We start from the raw sequence: 16,720 nt of genomic DNA, 5'->3' as shown, positions 1-16,720 counted from the left end.
GATGATAAAAAAACAACAACAACAACAAAAAAAAAAACAGTGTGCATCGATGTATACAATGTGAGTGTCTGTCCCTGTCTGTCTATCTGCCACCTCCTAAAATGCCCATGCCACCCCTCAGCCCCCCTATCAATATTTCTCTAGCTCCGTCCCTGGTGATCAGGCTCCGTTAGCCCTTTAAATGTGTTCGTGCTTTTCCGGAAGGCTTCGTGTGCAGCCGGCGCTCCGCTCGGTTTGCCGCTACAGCAGCAGCAGCAGCAGCCCGCTGAGCATTAGCGCTGAGAGGCTGCACAGGCAGGTGGCCGGCTCACACACAGGGAACTGGACCTTTGGAGAAGCACCGCTCTCACCGCAAATGCAGGCCATCAAATGCGTCGTCGTGGGCGATGGGTGAGCCGCAAGCGAACAAATGTGATTTGGTTTGGTGTGTTTTCCCCTGCTGGCTTCTGTCAAGTCGCATCTGAGAGGGGCAATTGTTGCAGGATGGGCTGGGGCTGGAGAGTGTGAGTGTGAGTCGGCATTCACAACACCACGATCTTTTTCCAGCCCCCGTGTGTGTGTGTGTGTGTGTGTGTGTGTGTGTGTGTGTGTGTGTGTGTGTGTGTGTGTGTGTGTGTGTGTGTGTGTGTGTGTGTGAGCGTGGGGTGAATGTGAAGCGCTGCCACTCCTTATCATACTTTAATGATAGTGTGCATATCCATGCGCGCACAGGGCAGGAATGCACAATTTTCGGTCTACAAAATTCTTTTGTCAAGAAATGTGGGTGGCGGGTCGATCAGGAGCAGGACTGGGTGAGAGCACATATGAGGCTGAAAATAAAAGCCTGTTATTCATCACTTTTTCACTCGTGCTCCTGCCATAGTTTGGCTCCTGTGGTGTAGGGAAAATGCAGCCAAACGGTGAGGCTGCTTCTTGGGCTTGTCTTTCTCTCTAATGATGTAATGTTGTCACACCTACACAGCTGTCTGTGCTGCTTTCACTGGATACACCAAGCAGCCTTCCACCACATCACTCCTGGCGGGATTGCAGCAATCATACTAATACTAATTCTAATGCTGCCTATATGCCTGACGTGGCCAGCCTATGGTTTGCTGGCTTAAAGTGCACACAGGTGTATGGCAGAGCATTGCAGAGCATGGTTAGGGCTGTCAGGCTCCTTTACTCTCTACAGAAGCCATGGAAAGCTCTCTGCTTCCATTTGCAAACAGACCCTCCAAAACCAGCTTTATAAATAGATTTTGTTTCTAGGGTCAAAATGGGGAAATGACTGACTATATAATATTATTATTATTGGCCAATGTGATTATTGGATATAGCTTTGAGGGAACATTGGTCCTTTCTCCTAGTGTTTGCTTTGTATTTATTTATTCATTTAGTTTTGGATTTTACTTTTTAAAAAATCACTGGCTCTGCATTGTATTGATTAAAAAACTGAAAGATCAAATTTGGACACATTTAGGTTATAGCAAATGCCACGCCACTCCAAAATGATGCCCATGTGAGCTCACATCTCACAGGTAAGGGTCTATCTGAAGCTAGAGCCAGACTACCCTCTTGCTTTTTTGAGTTTACTCAGCTTTTAAGGCTTACATGAATCTGTGCCACAAATCCCCGGCATTCAGCACAGTCATATCAAATTGATGTTAGTTATGTATGGAGATAGCCCCTTTTTAATTTTTTTTTTTTTGGCATTTCTGCTTTGTTTGTCACAGTAGAGAGAGACAGGAAAGGCAGGACACAGAGAGAGGATGATATGCAGCAAAAGGCCTGAAGTCGAATTCAAACCCAGGATGCCACAATCAGGCCTTAACACATGCTCTTATCCAGTGAGCAACCAGGGCACCCCAAGATAGTGCCTTTTAAAGGGACTGTTCACCCATTTTGATTTTTTTTTTAATACACCTGCTCTTTCCCTCCAGCTGTTCTGTAGGACAGTAGTGGTGCTCTCTTCCTCTCCTTGTTACTGAGTGCTGGATACTGGCTGGATGCTCCAAATGCTAACTGTTAGCCTCCTGCCATTGAGGTGGACTTCCCCCCAGCTAAGAGTCTGAAAAATAACTGCCTTAATCCACTTCACTTAACAAGTGTCATTTTCTGAAACTGAAATATACATGTATGATATGGTTGCTAAGGATGATTCTGCCATACATCATTAAACTCAAACCATGTTTATTTAACAAATGAATAAGGCTGCTAGCCGGGGAGGTGCACCTCAGCGGCATCATCAGTGAGTCTCCTCTCAGCCTTATGACATGTTACTGCTCCCAAAATACTGTGGCTTTTTTAAAACTATCTGTGAATACATGGGCTACAATACCAGCCCTTCATTATCATCTGTCTGCACTCTTCCTCTCCTCTGTCATCCAGTGGTTTGTTTCTTTCTTTGTCTTACATAAGCTGCTCAGACTTCCATTTTTCCCCTCTATCTTGTTCTGTGGCCGTGTGTGTTAATAGCCTGATAGTTTTTTTTTGTTTGTTTGTTTTTTCCTATTTTTACATTAACAGTTACACAAACAAACAAGTTTCTCAGGCAGGACATCAGAATATGAAGAAGTCCCTCATCTCTTGAAAATGCAGTTACAATGAATGACCAGTCCACTCAAACAGTAGCACAGGCTGGATCTGGAGTGTGTCATAATAGCAAAACTGAACTGAGGGGGCATGTGGCCCCACAATTTTTTTGTGTGTGTGTGTGTGTTTGTTTGTTTCTACTTTTTTTTTTTTCATAAAAAATGAAAATTCAATTGCAATTGCAGCACAGACAAACTTATTTTCTCTAAAAACGTGTACAGGTTAATTCCAGATGAGCTGTTTGGTCTTTGAAACAGATCGAGTGGTGAGACAGTGCAGACTAATGACTTGAATGTTGTTTTGTGTGAGATTCATTAGGAACCCCCACAAATTCAAATTAGTAACCCAAACACACATCTGCTGTTCAACATTGACACTGACTGATTTGAATTTAGTGGAAGTTAATTTCCTTTTTGATCAGTGTTGGTGCAGTGGTCAAACAAAGAGTCAGTCATTGTATTATGAGTTAACACGAAAATGAGTTTGTTAACCAGCAAGCTGAACATCCAGTTTTCTTGCTAGTTAATAGGGCTGCACAATATTTTTTTAAAAACTGACATTGCAGTGTCTTTTTTTCTGCAATTATATGTTGCAATATGAAAACACAGAGGAAATTTCCCCAGATACATGCAGTGTGTTATTCATGTATTCGTGTATAGACTGATCCATATGGCAAGAGGGTCTGTGTGTGTTAAGTGTTTCTTCCAGTAGGGCACAGACCAGCCCCGGGACAGTAGAACTCTTTAAGTGACCAGCACCGGGACGAGGTGCCACTGCTAACTGGAAATACATGCACTCAGGAGCCACTTTGTGTAACTGAAGGCCTGCCTGTAGCATCCTGGCAACATAATGTGTGACAGTGAATGCATCATGTGCATGTTTACAGGCAGGGGACACGCAGACTCTGCATGCACTGTAAACCACCAATCACAATCACTGTTGATCACAAACAAAGCAGGTGACCAACAGGTTTCAGGTGGTAGGTCAATGACAATGCATAAGCTCTATGTATTTATTCATGTATGTGTGTGTTGATGTGTTCTGTCGTCTCCAGTGCGGTGGGTAAGACATGTCTGCTCATCAGCTACACCACCAACGCCTTCCCTGGAGAGTACATCCCCACCGTGTGAGTGCACCCTGCACACACAACTACACAAATACAGTACCACATACACAAGGTCGATTTCTGGATTATAAATCCTTTTTTTATTGGTCTTATCAAATTTTTTTAAATATTTTGAGATATTGGATTTTTGATTATAATCATCATATTAAAACAAAACAATCTTAATATATTTCACATTATGTGTAATGAATCTAAAATGTCTATATGAATGTCTATAATCTATAAGAAAGTTTCACTTTTTGAAATATAGAAAAAAATGAACTTTAACACAATATTCAAATTTTTTGAGATGTACATGTGTATGCGTTTAAAATGTATGTTGCCTACTGTGTGCTTTTCCAGAATGGTGCAAATGTGCATGCAGACTTCTTGTGTGTTGTGTCTCTTTCAGCTTTGACAACTACTCAGCCAATGTGATGGTGGATGGCAAGCCAGTCAACCTGGGCCTCTGGGATACTGCAGGACAAGAGGACTATGACAGGCTCCGGCCCCTGTCCTACCCTCAGACGGTAACACACACACACACACACACACACACACATTGTTTTTGTCCAGTGTGCACATTAGTAGTCATTGTGACTGGTCTCAAAATATGCAATCTCATATATTAAATATGAGCTAGATAGCAATAGACATATACTCACCTGACACCTGACTGGTATACTAACCTGTTAAATAAGGCAGAAACAGAGGGATGGCAACCCCATTCAACACAGTGACAAGCATACCAAACTTTTCCACATTCAGTGCCATGTTGGGCTCATGTATACTCAACGACATATTGTCCTTTCCTTCTTTAGACATGCAAGTGGCAGCAGGAAATAACAGATTTTTAAATGTGAAGGAAACATACATTGTTAGTGTGTGCTGTGGTGGAGGTGGTGAAGAGGTGCAGACATCACTGGTGAGTCAGCTGGAGAGTGTGGACCAGGCCGCATGTTTTTGTTCAAACCCGAGCCAGGCTCAACAGCACAGTAACCAAACCTGACCCCAACTCGACAGCCATTCTTTTTTTGTCTGTCTGAGTCTGACCCCAGCCTGAGATTTTGCTCATTCCCCATCCTTTACATTTACCACCTGAAATAGCCTATGTGTTGCCTTCAGTGTTGTCATGTAAACTCCAGCACTGTACAGGAAGCTGCCCCGAACAGGCAGTAGGTTCAGGGTCATTTTTATTTGTTTTACACTGAAGTTTCACTAAAATAACAGCAATATGGCTGAACCCAAACATAATTTCTAAATTTTTGGGTAAAGTATCCACATTCTAGTCTGCTGTTCAGAAGACACTTGTGAATTTTGTTCTTAAGTTTGGAGATTGACCACACCAGTGATCACACCAATACCAGAATTTAATGGTATGAAAAAGGTGAACCTGCAGCATCGTAATGAGTTGGGCTGAGATGGCTTTATCTAGCGCTGCTTTAGTGATTTGACAGCTAACTGAGTCATATAAAAGTCTTGCCTAGTAGAGCTTTAAATTGTATTGGCTATGCTTACTTACATTTATTATTATTACATTTATTTATTGTGCCCCCAAAAGGAGACACTCCAGCCTCATTTTAATGCAGCTGTCAATCACTGAAGATGTATTTCATATCTGTTACAGGCTCGACCCGGTCACATTCAGGCTCAAATTATTTAATTATTCCAGCGGGTCTGACAGAGTCGGGTTCTCCGCTTAGGTGAAAGAAAGAATGTGTTTACTTTTGCTGGGGCACAAAATTTAAGAGCTGCCACCGCCTCCGACATTTATATGGAAGAAAAAACCCTGCATGTTGTCAATACATATTTTAGAGACTCTCAGGACACATTGAGGACACATTGCTGCTGTTTACACCTGTACCTGAGGTGTCAGCTTGTATCGGATTTCTCAGGACGGTTGGTAATGCCAGGTGGGAACAGCCTCAAAAAGTCAAGGCAAAAATCTTGATTTTTTTTTATTTTTCAAACAGCACACAGGGCATTTGCACTTGCAAAAAGCCATCAAGCTGCATCCATCAGGACCATGCTGTTTTGTGCATTTTTACCTCTTTGCATATTCATTTGTGGATATTCCAAGGCTTTAGCACAAAAGAAAGGGAGGAAAACATGGAAATTGGCAGCGGATGAGCTTCATTAACACTGAAGGCTCCGTTTGTTTGGGATGGACTTCAGTTTATTCCTCTAACCAGTTTGTTTTATCAGTCTACAGAGCCAGCCTTTAATCAGTTTGTGTTACTAATGTGTTAAAAAAAATAATGACAAATTTTATTTGCAGACACCAAGCGTAAAGTGATATCCCTGTTTCTTCAAACCTGTTAGTGTCTTGTGTTTTTCAGCGTCAGTGTGGCTGGACTCACTCCTCAGGTAGAGTCAAATACACTGGGTAGTTGGAGGAAGATGATTGGTTGTTAGTGGAGCCAGTGGTAAGAAAACAGAGTACGTGTCCTGTCTCTCACATGGACACAGTCAGCCTTTTTGTGCCTCGCAGCGTCTGCAGCAGGGAGCGCCCACACGCTGGAACACAGCAAGTCTACAACAAACTCTCCTCTGATGTTTCTGTCTGAAAAAGATCAAGTCAAATTTAAAACTTTGGGAAGTCCTGTGGCCTGTGGAAAACAGATGCTATATTTCTTGCAGTGAACATGGAAGTGGTTTAAAGATGAGGCATCGGGCTTCTCTGTAGTCTCTGTTAGAGTTTCCCACCCTGAGTTTTCAAAATGGCCACCAAGTAAATAAGGTCACCCTAAAGCTGAAATCCTGTCTTCTGCAGCAGGCACACCCTCTGTCCCAGGCACACCCTCTGTCCCAGGCAGACCCTCTGTCCCAGGCAGAGCCTCTGTCCCAGGCAGAGCCTCTGTCCCAGGCAGAGCCTCTGTCCCAGGCAGAGCCTCTGTCCCAGGCACACCCTCTGTCCCAGGCAGAGCCTCTGTCCCAGGCAAAGCCTCTGTCCCAGGCACACCCTCTGTCCCAGGCAGAGCCTCTGTCCCAGGCAGAGCCTCTGCCCCAGGCACACCCTCTGTCCCAGGCACACCCTCTGTCCCAGGCAGAGCCTCTGTCCCAGGCAGAGCCTCTGTCCCAGGCACACCCTCTGTCCCAGGCACACCCTCTGTCCCAGGCAGAGCCTCTGTCCCAGGCAGACCCTCTGTCCCAGGCACACCCTCTGTCCCAGGCAGAGCCTCTGTCCCAGGCAGAGCCTCTGTCCCAGGCACACCCTCTGTCCCAGGCAGAGCCTCTGTCCCAGGCCGAGCCTCTGTCCCAGGCCGAGCCTCTGTCCCAGGCCGAGCCTCTGTCCCAGGCCGAGCCTCTGTCCCAGGCAGAGCCTCTGTCCCAGGCAGCGCCTCTGTCCCAGGCACACCCTCTGTCCCAGGCAGAGCCTCTGTCCCAGGCACACCCTCTGTCCCAGGCAGAGCCTCTGTCCCAGGCAGAGCCTCTGTCCCAGGCACACCCTCTGTCCCAGGCACACCCTCTGTCCCAGGCAGAGCCTCTGTCCCAGGCACACCCTCTGTCCCAGGCAGAGCCTCTGCCCCAGGCACACCCTCTGTCCCAGGCAGAGCCTCTGTCCCAGGCACACCCTCTGTCCCAGGCAGAGCCTCTGTCCCAGGCAGAGCCTCTGTCCCAGGCACACCCTCTGTCCCAGGCAGAGCCTCTGTCCCAGGCACACCCTCTGTCCCAGGCACACCCTCTGTCCCAGGCACACCCTCTGTCCCAGGCAGAGCCTCTGTCCCAGGCAGAGCCTCTGCCCCAGGCACACCCTCTGTCCCAGGCACACCCTCTGTCCCAGGCAGAGCCTCTGTCCCAGGCACACCCTCTGTCCCAGGCACACCCTCTGTCCCAGGCAGAGCCTCTGTCCCAGGCACACCCTCTGTCCCAGGCACACCCTCTGTCCCAGGCAGAGCCTCTGTCCCAGGCACACCCTCTGTCCCAGGCACACCCTCTGTCCCAGGCAGAGCCTCTGTCCCAGGCAGAGCCTCTGTCCCAGGTACACCCTCTGTCCCAGGCAGAGCCTCTGTCCCAGGCAGAGCCTCTGTCCCAGGCACACCCTCTGTCCCAGGCAGAGCCTCTGTCCCAGGCAGAGCCTCTGTCCCAGGCACACCCTCTGTCCCAGGCAGAGCCTCTGTCCCAGGCACACCCTCTGTCCCAGGCACACCCTCTGTCCCAGGCAGAGCCTCTGTCCCAGGCAGAGCCTCTGTCCCAGGCCTCCCTGGCTTGGCTTCATTACTTCTCGGAGTTTCCTGTTTTCAAGTGTTCTGTTGTCACTATCTCGCCTGCCAGCAGGAACTAGCTTGCGATGACATCCGAGTGACGCCTCCTGCTGTCACACAGGAAATGAATGAGGAGGCTCCCTCACAAACAGCAGTTAAATTTATACAGTAGTGGAGGAAAATATCTCCACCAGTATTTTATTGTATGTAAAAAAACTACTGCACTGCAAAAACTCAAAATCCTACCAAGAATATTTGTCTTATTTCAAGTCAAAAATGTCTTATTCCTAGTCAAAATATCTCATTACACTTAAAATAAGACATGATCACCTCAGAAGTCACTTGTTTTTAGACAATTGTCTCTTGTTTCAAGTGAAAATTTGCTTGAAACAAGTGAAAATTTGCTTGTTTCATTGGCAAAATTTGCCAGTGGAAAAAGTGAAAATTCACTTGAAATGAGTGAAAATTATCTAGAAACAAGAGACAAAGTTTGCTAATGAAACAAGCAAATTTTCACTTGTTTCAAGCAAATTTTCACTTGAAACAAGAGACAGTTGTCTTAAAACAAGTTACTTCTGAGGTGATCATGTCTTATTTTAAGTGTAATGAGATATTCTGACTAGAAATAAGACATTTTTGACTTGAAATAAGACAAATAATCTTGGTAAGATTTTGACTTTTTGCAGTCTGGCTGGATGCGCCAGATGCTAACTGTTAGCCTCCTGCCATTAAAGTGAACTTCCCCCCAGCTAACATTCTGAAAAACAACCGCCTTAATCCACTCAAACTGTTAAATAAAAAAAAGTTTTGATTTTGATGGTATGACGCAGAATTTTTACAGCCCCAAATGGCCTCAGTTAGCATTTGGAGCATCCATACAGTATCACCTTCTTCTTGTTTTAACCAGCACAATCACTATTATGGGTTTGTGTGAGGTTGAAGCAAGCATGCAACACAACAAGGCTCCATGATTCATGGACATAGGTAGCAATCAGTATTGCATCCTTCAGCTTTGGGACCAACAGACAGGCAGGCCAGCCAGTCGACTGTTGCAGCTAGAAATCTAGAGATGCCAGGATAGTTCCAAGTTTAGAGCTTTATGTTTCAATTTACACAGCAGGCTCACTAGTACCTACAGCCAGATTCAGTGTTTTAAAGGTGTTTTTGTGCAACTGAGGTTCCATACCGGCTCATTGTGGAGCCCTGACTGGCAGCTCTCACCAGGCTGTCTGCCACAGATTGTATCTCTACCTGCTCAGAATGTCAATGAGGCTCCGCTCACAGGAAGTCCAGCGGCTTTCTAAGGAATGGACCCTCCAGTTCACACTTAACTTGCTACGTGAAGTTGTTTTTGTCGGTTGCTTTTCACCACATCAGCACTGCGTCCACTGAATGAAGGTCACAGATGGTGTTCGTTGCTATGGGTGAAAAGAATTCTGTTGTCCTGAGGATTCTAAAAGCCTCTCTGGGATTTTTGCATGGCTATCTCAGAATTAGTTTTTTGTTCAGGTTTACTGTTTTAATGTTGGATTTTCTGTCTTTGTCCAGGATGTCTTCCTGATATGCTTCTCTCTGGTGAGCCCCGCCTCCTTTGAGAACGTCAGAGCCAAGGTGTGAGTCACACCTCTGTCTCTATACATGATCAATTTCAAAATAACAATAGGAACTAAAAATGTTGTGCACACGAAATTCATAAAACTGTGCCAGGTTTTAGTTACATTGATAGATAGATAGATAGATAGATACTTTATTCATCCCGAAGGAAATTCACAGTTTTCAGCAGTATCCACAGATTACATGATTAAATAAATAAAAAATAAAGAATAAAAGATGACACTAGAGATCTAAAGATCTAAGTACCCAATGTGCAAAAAACAATGTGCACCAATGTGCAAAAAACAATGTGCAATGTGTACCCTCGCCTGGCATCAGTTCACTGATTTGGATCACGTCATTGAATTCAGTGTAAACCAACTGCAAGGCTGTAGATGTAGATGGATGTGCACAGTTTATAGGACGGTATGTGAATTTTGAATGTATTGTGAATTATTATGATTCAAATTCATATTAAATCGTATAATATATTATGACTTTTTGGCCAACCTGGACGCAGTAACCTCCTAGCAGGGCTCCCGTCTCTGGCACTGTAGGCACATTTTCTTCAGATGAGAGAACAAATTATGCAAAATTTGAGCACAATTTTGTTTGTTTGACAGCTCAACACAGCAAATTGAGAGTTCAAAATAAGTAAATCACATGCAGAAGTCAGGATTTGTGATCTTGATTGAATATTTTGTGGGCACAAATTGGTGCACTGTGGAACTGAAAAAAAATGCCACCGAATTTACTACGAATTTACCTCTGTACTAAGTAATACCCATTGTCTCCATGAGTAAATACATACAAACTTAAAAAGGCTTAATAGTCCTGCAATTTTAGGCCAAAATTGGGGTCAACCTAGGACAAATTGCAAGAGAAGCAAACTCAACTGATTTTGTATCCTCAGTTTGTCCTGAGTGAGGGAAAAAAAGTCCCAAGGAATCCCATTGGTGGAAAGTTTTGAAAATCACCTATTTATGACCACATATTGCCAAAAAACACTGTTTTTAACACACAGGGGAAAGGGGTTCAACATTTGACTTTCAGATATCACTATAAAAATTCACAAGATGATTACACACACAAAGACAAGAAAAAAAGTCTATTACAAGTTCTTTGAATTATTCTGTTTACACATGCATATCACACATTATCTGATTTCATATGCGCTAATAAGGAATATAAGGAATAAATGCCAGAAGAGACATTTAAACAGTACATTAAAAGGTTACTATATATATAGTAACCTTTTAATTCACTGTTATATAGTAACCTTGAATTAAAAGGTTACTACATATTTTTTGGTAATATGTGGTCATAAATAGGTGATTTTCAAAACCTTCCACCAATGGGATTTCTTGGGACTTTTTTCCCCTCACTCAGGACAAACTGAGGATACAGAATCAGCTGAGTTTGCTTCTCTTGCAATTTGTCCTAGGTTTTTTCATAAAATGACTGGACTATAATTGAACAGCAAAAAAACATGAATAATTATAACAATGCGCATTGCTTCATTAAGTTTAATATAACGTTTTTCACTGTAGATATGTCAGCATCAGCAGATATCAACAGGCGTCTGACTGCATTCTTGGCTTGCCTTTGACCTTTGACCTCTATGCTGAACTCTGCAGTGGTACCCGGAGGTCCGCCATCACTGCCCAAACACACCCATCATCCTGGTGGGCACCAAGCTGGACCTGCGGGACGACAAAGACACCATTGAGCGGCTGAGAGACAAGAAGCTGTCGCCCATCACCTACCCCCAGGGCCTGGCCATGGCACGGGAGATCGGTAGGTAGAGCCTGTGCAGCCCCTGGTGCCCCGAGGACTCGGCCACACACTCAGCAGCAGGACCTCTCTGCCCTCACCCAACAGGATGTCAGTTTGGGAGAGAAACTCAGTTTGATTTGAAGGGACAGGTGGAGGAGAGGGGATGTTTAAAGATTTGTGAAGGTTTTATTGGTTCACATTTTAAGTGCAGGATGATGCCACTATTAAGAGCCTCATGTGAGGTCATTTCATGGAGACTTTAACAAAGTAGTTGTAACTTTAGTTAACTAAGCTACTGTGTATTTCTGCTGAGTGTAGAGTTGCTGTAGTTCACCTATTTTCAACTAGCCGTTCAAAGCAGCTGTGCCAACACTGTTCCTTAGAGAGATGCTTCTGGTGTGTGTGTGTGTGTGTGTGTGTGTGTGTTATGGGGTCAGCATGCCAGGTGGATGGCATTTACTCATGGGAGTGAATGAAGGGACCAGTCTACCATAACTATAGTAATAACAACTTAGAGAATGTGGCTATATTGTATACTATGAAGTAGTCATGTGTGCTATGTGGATGTAATGATCCCACTGTTTTTATTTATTTCATTATATTTATCTCAGTGACCCTTCATTGTTGAAAGTATGAATGGTCACATCACCTCACATTTTAAGTTCTTTTTGGAATGCTGAACAACCAGGCCTGCTGTGATTGATGTGTTTGTACTGTAATGTTTGTGGGAAATTGTCCCATTGGTGCACTTCGTTATTGAAGGACCAGACCAGTGATTTTGAATGTCTGGCCCAGTTACTGTTGTACAATTCACCCGCATTTTACAACAGTCCATTACAAATCTTCCTGGGCAATAAAGACTTCACAACATACAATCAACATCCCTCCATGGTCAAATTTGAACTTTTGATGGGTAAAAATGATATTTATAATGTTGTGCTTCTAGGTTAAGCTAGCCAAGGTGTTGCCCATCATGAAGCATGGATAATTGTCTGTGTAAAGCAAATGTTTCCCCAGGACTATTTTCCAGCAGAGAGACCGTATCACTCCACCCAATTTCAAGTCAGCAAAACCCAACAGTGCTGCTGCTTTTAAGGAAAACTAATGTGGATGACTTTATTACGGTGATGGAATACTGGAGTGAAGAAAGTTTGAAGTCTCTGAAAGTTCATTTTCATATTGTAGTGGAATAAATATAAAGCAATGGCTGGATAAAAGGGAGGGAAATGATATGGCAGTTCTAAAATATGACTGCTTGCTTTGGGAAAAGATTAGCAGAAACATTATGTTTAAACATTTCGTAGATATTACACTAAACCTGCAAAATCACTGGTATGGTCCTTTAAGTGATGAGAAGATAGTCAGTGTGCTAGAATTTTCATTTTGGGTGCACTGTTCCTTTAAGAATAGACACTTTTGAGAATGTTATGTCACTCCTACACTGCAAAAAGTCCAAATCTTACCAAGATTATTTGTCTTATTTCAAGTAAAAATGTCTTATTTCTAGTCAAAATATCTCATTACACTTAAAATAAGACATGATCAGCTCAGAAATTACTTGTCTTTAGACAATTTTCACTTGTTTCAAGTGAAAATTTACTTGAAACAAGTGAAAATTAGCTTGAAATAAGAAACAAATTTTGCCAATGGAACAAGCAAATTTTTACTTGTGACACAAGTGAACAAGTAAAAATTTGCTTGTTCCATTGGCAAAATTTGTTTCTTGTTTCAAATAAATTTTCACTTGTTTCAAGTAGATTTTCACTTGTTTCAGGTGAAAATCTACTTGAAACAAGTGAAAATTGTCCAAAGACAAGAAATTTCTGAGCTGATCATGTCTTATTTTAAGTGTAATGAGATATTTTGACTAGAAATAAGACATTTTTACTTGAAATAAGACAAATAATCTTGGTAAGATTTGGACTTTTTGCAGTGTAATTGGTTACTTTGTGGCTTGAACAGAAATGCAACATTAATAAAAAAAGGTTTCTATTCAGAATGGAACAATTACAAGATGTTTTCTGTGCCCTAGCTCAAATCCTGACCCATCAGTGTTTCCCCCTGCAGGTGCAGTGAAGTATCTGGAGTGCTCTGCTCTGACCCAGCGAGGACTCAAGACGGTTTTTGACGAGGCCATCCGAGCTGTCCTTTGCCCTCCGCCTGTCAAAAAGAGGGGTAAAAAGTGCACAGTGTTCTGAGGGGGGACCAGCGTGGAGATGAAGAGAAACCAACGGGAATGCGGTTACTTTGGTTGCTCACGCATTAGGAATAGGGTACTGCCAAATGGGAACTGCTTTGAAACACAACAGCAATCCACTGTCTGTACAGAAAAGGGTAATCTTATCTGGCCTAAAGTGAGGCTCAAGACCTCAGCCGGTGTGTTGAAGAAGGCACAATTTAAGAATTAAGCCCCGGTTAAGGGTATGTTGATCAATTGTGATTATGCCTTAAATCAATTGGATAAACTTAAATGGTCTGTCTCTTAGATGTTACCACAGAGATGAGAAGGGGATTTTACTCCGTTCTCGGTGGATACGCAAAAAAATGTTTTGCACTGTCCTGTTGAAAACCCAGTTTCTGTCATGTCAAACACACAGACACAAGGAGCAGGACAAAGGTGGATTCTCCTTTCACACATACATGCAACCTGGTGTTGGTGGGGTTATGGACATGGCTTGTTATTTTGCAGTTGTCTGTTTGTTTGTTTTTTTTCTTCAATTACCTACAGAGTTAGACGATGTGGTAATGTGAATATGCTTTGTGAATAGCTCCCTCGTAGTTCATCACTCTAGAATGAAACATACCATGGACCAATCCTGTTACAGCTAACATGACATTCCACATGAAAACCCGAACCGGACCCGGGGGCTTCACAGGCGAGGAGCCCATCGGTGAGGTCACACGGTGGACCTGGAGTTCAGTTTTTCCTTGCATCGTGGAAACACATAAAGCAGCCATGTGTTTGCACATTGCCGCACTGCTCCGAAACATGTTATTTATCAGACAAATATGGTGCTATACTACCAGGCATTGTTAGGAGAAAATGTGAAAGACCGAGTTTTTGTTCACTTGTCCAGCACCGCAGGCTGACCTGCTGTCTGCACACAGTTTTCTCTTATTTAAGACAAATGAACAAACTCGCTTGGCATTTTGCCTGAAGGAATGTACTGCATTTTTCAGAGACTGTCCCATTGGTCAGCACGATGACAACACAGACACTGAGATCATACACGAGATCCCCATACATCATTGGTTCTAGTGCTCCATGTTAACACTTGAGCATCCACGGTGTTGTAATAGTAGGGCCCATGCTAACATGTATGGTTGTTTGACTGATATTAAAGGCTTATTTTGAAAAATTAGATATTTCACTAACTGCTAGCCTCTTGCCTCTGAGGTGGACTTCCCCCCAGTTAACATTCTTAAAGATAACCACCTTAATTAACTCAAAGACGACTCGACATCACCTAAAAAAAGTTCAATGCACATATGATTACACAGTGCACACGGACAATAGTTTTGCTCAAATGACTGCATCATATAATGTATTGTGCAATATCACACTTTTCAAAATGGGTGAACTATCCCTTTAAGGACACGGAGAAAATAATCCCTTGTGTAAATTTCACAAATCTAGGCAAGACTACCAAACATAGTCATACACACAGATTATTTTGTTGTCTATATTATTAATGATTACATTGACTAATGGGACAATCAATCAAAAACTTAGCTTATTCCTTTGAGCACACTCAGCACTTCACACACACACACACATACCCCTCCCCACCCTTACCAAACAAGCTGGTCACATCTGTGTGTATTATTGATGAAGCCTGACTGCCATCCTCAGAGACTTCCTGTGTGTGCCGTGCAGCGATAGGAACACAGGTTTAGGGACCAGGAAGCACAGTCACTTCTAACATGCCAGTTTTGTACATAACAGACCTTAAAGATCTTCCATGTTTCTTGTGGCTCATGCTTAAATGTAGAATCTGCTTATATCACTACATGTGATGCTTGCTGACAGGAAGAAAAAAAAAAAAAAACAAAGGTTGACAATGTGCCATTTGTGAAGTGTGTTTTGTGGAACTACCATGCCAAATGTGAAAAACTCACAGGACCCAGGCAAACCCTCCTTGACAGGTTCCCCCTAGAGGGCATGCATATACAGCTATGAAGGATTGTGTGGTTCTTTTAAGCATTTCTACTGTGCATGAATGCATGTGTGTGTGTGTGTGTGTGTCCTGTGTGTGTGTGTGTATAACTGTATTACTGTTTGCATGTGGATATGTGTGAGGCAGTGGGAGAGATTCAGTGAAAGAAAGTATGACAAGTGACTGAGGGGTTTTGCGTGAGTTTATTTTTCATTTTCTTTAACTCCATATGCTTATCCTATGTATTTTAATCACACCTGCAATAGCCTAATCCACTTGAACAGCAAGAAAAATGTGTTAACAGATATACACAAAGATGCATTTAACATCTAAAGGGAATGGTTTGTTTGGAGTACCTGTTGTAATGTTGCCAAAAACTCACTAAACATGCATAAAAGTACATTAAAGATATGTTTGAATGTACCAAAAGAAGCCACTTTTTTCCACATATTGGGCTTGATTTATCAAGTAACATATGAACATTTTTATTGGTATTTCCTTTGATGTTTACACATGAAAATTGTACAACTGATTAATATGCCAGTATTCATTATTTACTTATATGTTAAAAAAGGAAAACTACATTATTGTAATGATAAAAACATGCAGAGATTATAAGCACACCACTGAAACATTTGTAGTTCTCCTGGAGGTTCTACATTACAAGAGGGGATTAATCAATATTTTTGTAATATTATGCATGTTTATGATTAGAATATAATGTCTGGCCTAACATGCTGCCATCAAATGCTGCTTGGAAGCTTCTACTTTAGAGTTCAGCAGTCAGAAATATGACTTGACAGAGCAATCAAACTGCCTTGACAGGAAATATTGAAATGGCAAAAAAATGGATGATCTTTTTCAGTTTAGAAATCAAGTAGCACAGTTTGTGCTGCAGTAGCAAAATTTATTGCAAGAAATGTGCAGCAGGCAACTGATGTCTCAATTACTTTTCAAAGTGGACAAGTGTTTATTGGTATCTACATTGGCACATCTTTTATAATAATAAAAAAAATCTCTTGGCTAAATACTTCTTACAGCTATGCCTCTCCAACTGAAAGAGTAAGTGCAAAGTTGTAACTTTGCATGAAAATGTGCAGCTAATATCGAAATGCATACTAATTCAGTTCATTTCAGTTCAATCCAATTTTATTTGTATAGCGTCAAACCATAACAGAAGATATCGCAAGGCGCTTTACAGAAACCCAACAGGTACTGACCAAATCCATGGACCAACATCTCCTCCAACATCAGCACAGGGTGACAGTAGAGAGGAAAAAACCCTTTTAACAGGACCAAAAACCTCTAGCAGA

At 42.7% G+C, this 16,720-nt stretch overlaps 1 protein-coding gene across 1 annotated transcript; it reads left to right on the top strand.

Annotated features, from left to right (window-relative positions):
- Nucleotides 1-222: 222 nt before the first annotated feature.
- On the top strand, nt 223-15,839 carry rac3a (Rac family small GTPase 3a). The gene is made up of 6 exons (XM_030057161.1): nt 223-390; nt 3,626-3,697; nt 4,089-4,206; nt 9,430-9,492; nt 11,112-11,271; nt 13,318-15,839. Exons 1-6 carry the CDS (start codon nt 356-358, stop codon nt 13,446-13,448), a joined length of 579 nt encoding a protein of 192 aa, XP_029913021.1. The 5' UTR covers nt 223-355; the 3' UTR covers nt 13,449-15,839.
- The last annotated feature ends 881 nt before the right edge of the window (nt 15,840-16,720 follow it).

The sequence above is a fragment of the Myripristis murdjan genome, chromosome 8, assembly GCF_902150065.1.
Source record: "Myripristis murdjan chromosome 8, fMyrMur1.1, whole genome shotgun sequence".
Classification (NCBI taxonomy): Eukaryota; Metazoa; Chordata; class Actinopteri; order Holocentriformes; family Holocentridae; genus Myripristis; species Myripristis murdjan.
The sequence above is the reverse complement of the archived record's forward strand: the minus strand, read 5'-3'. Positions and strand labels throughout refer to the sequence as shown.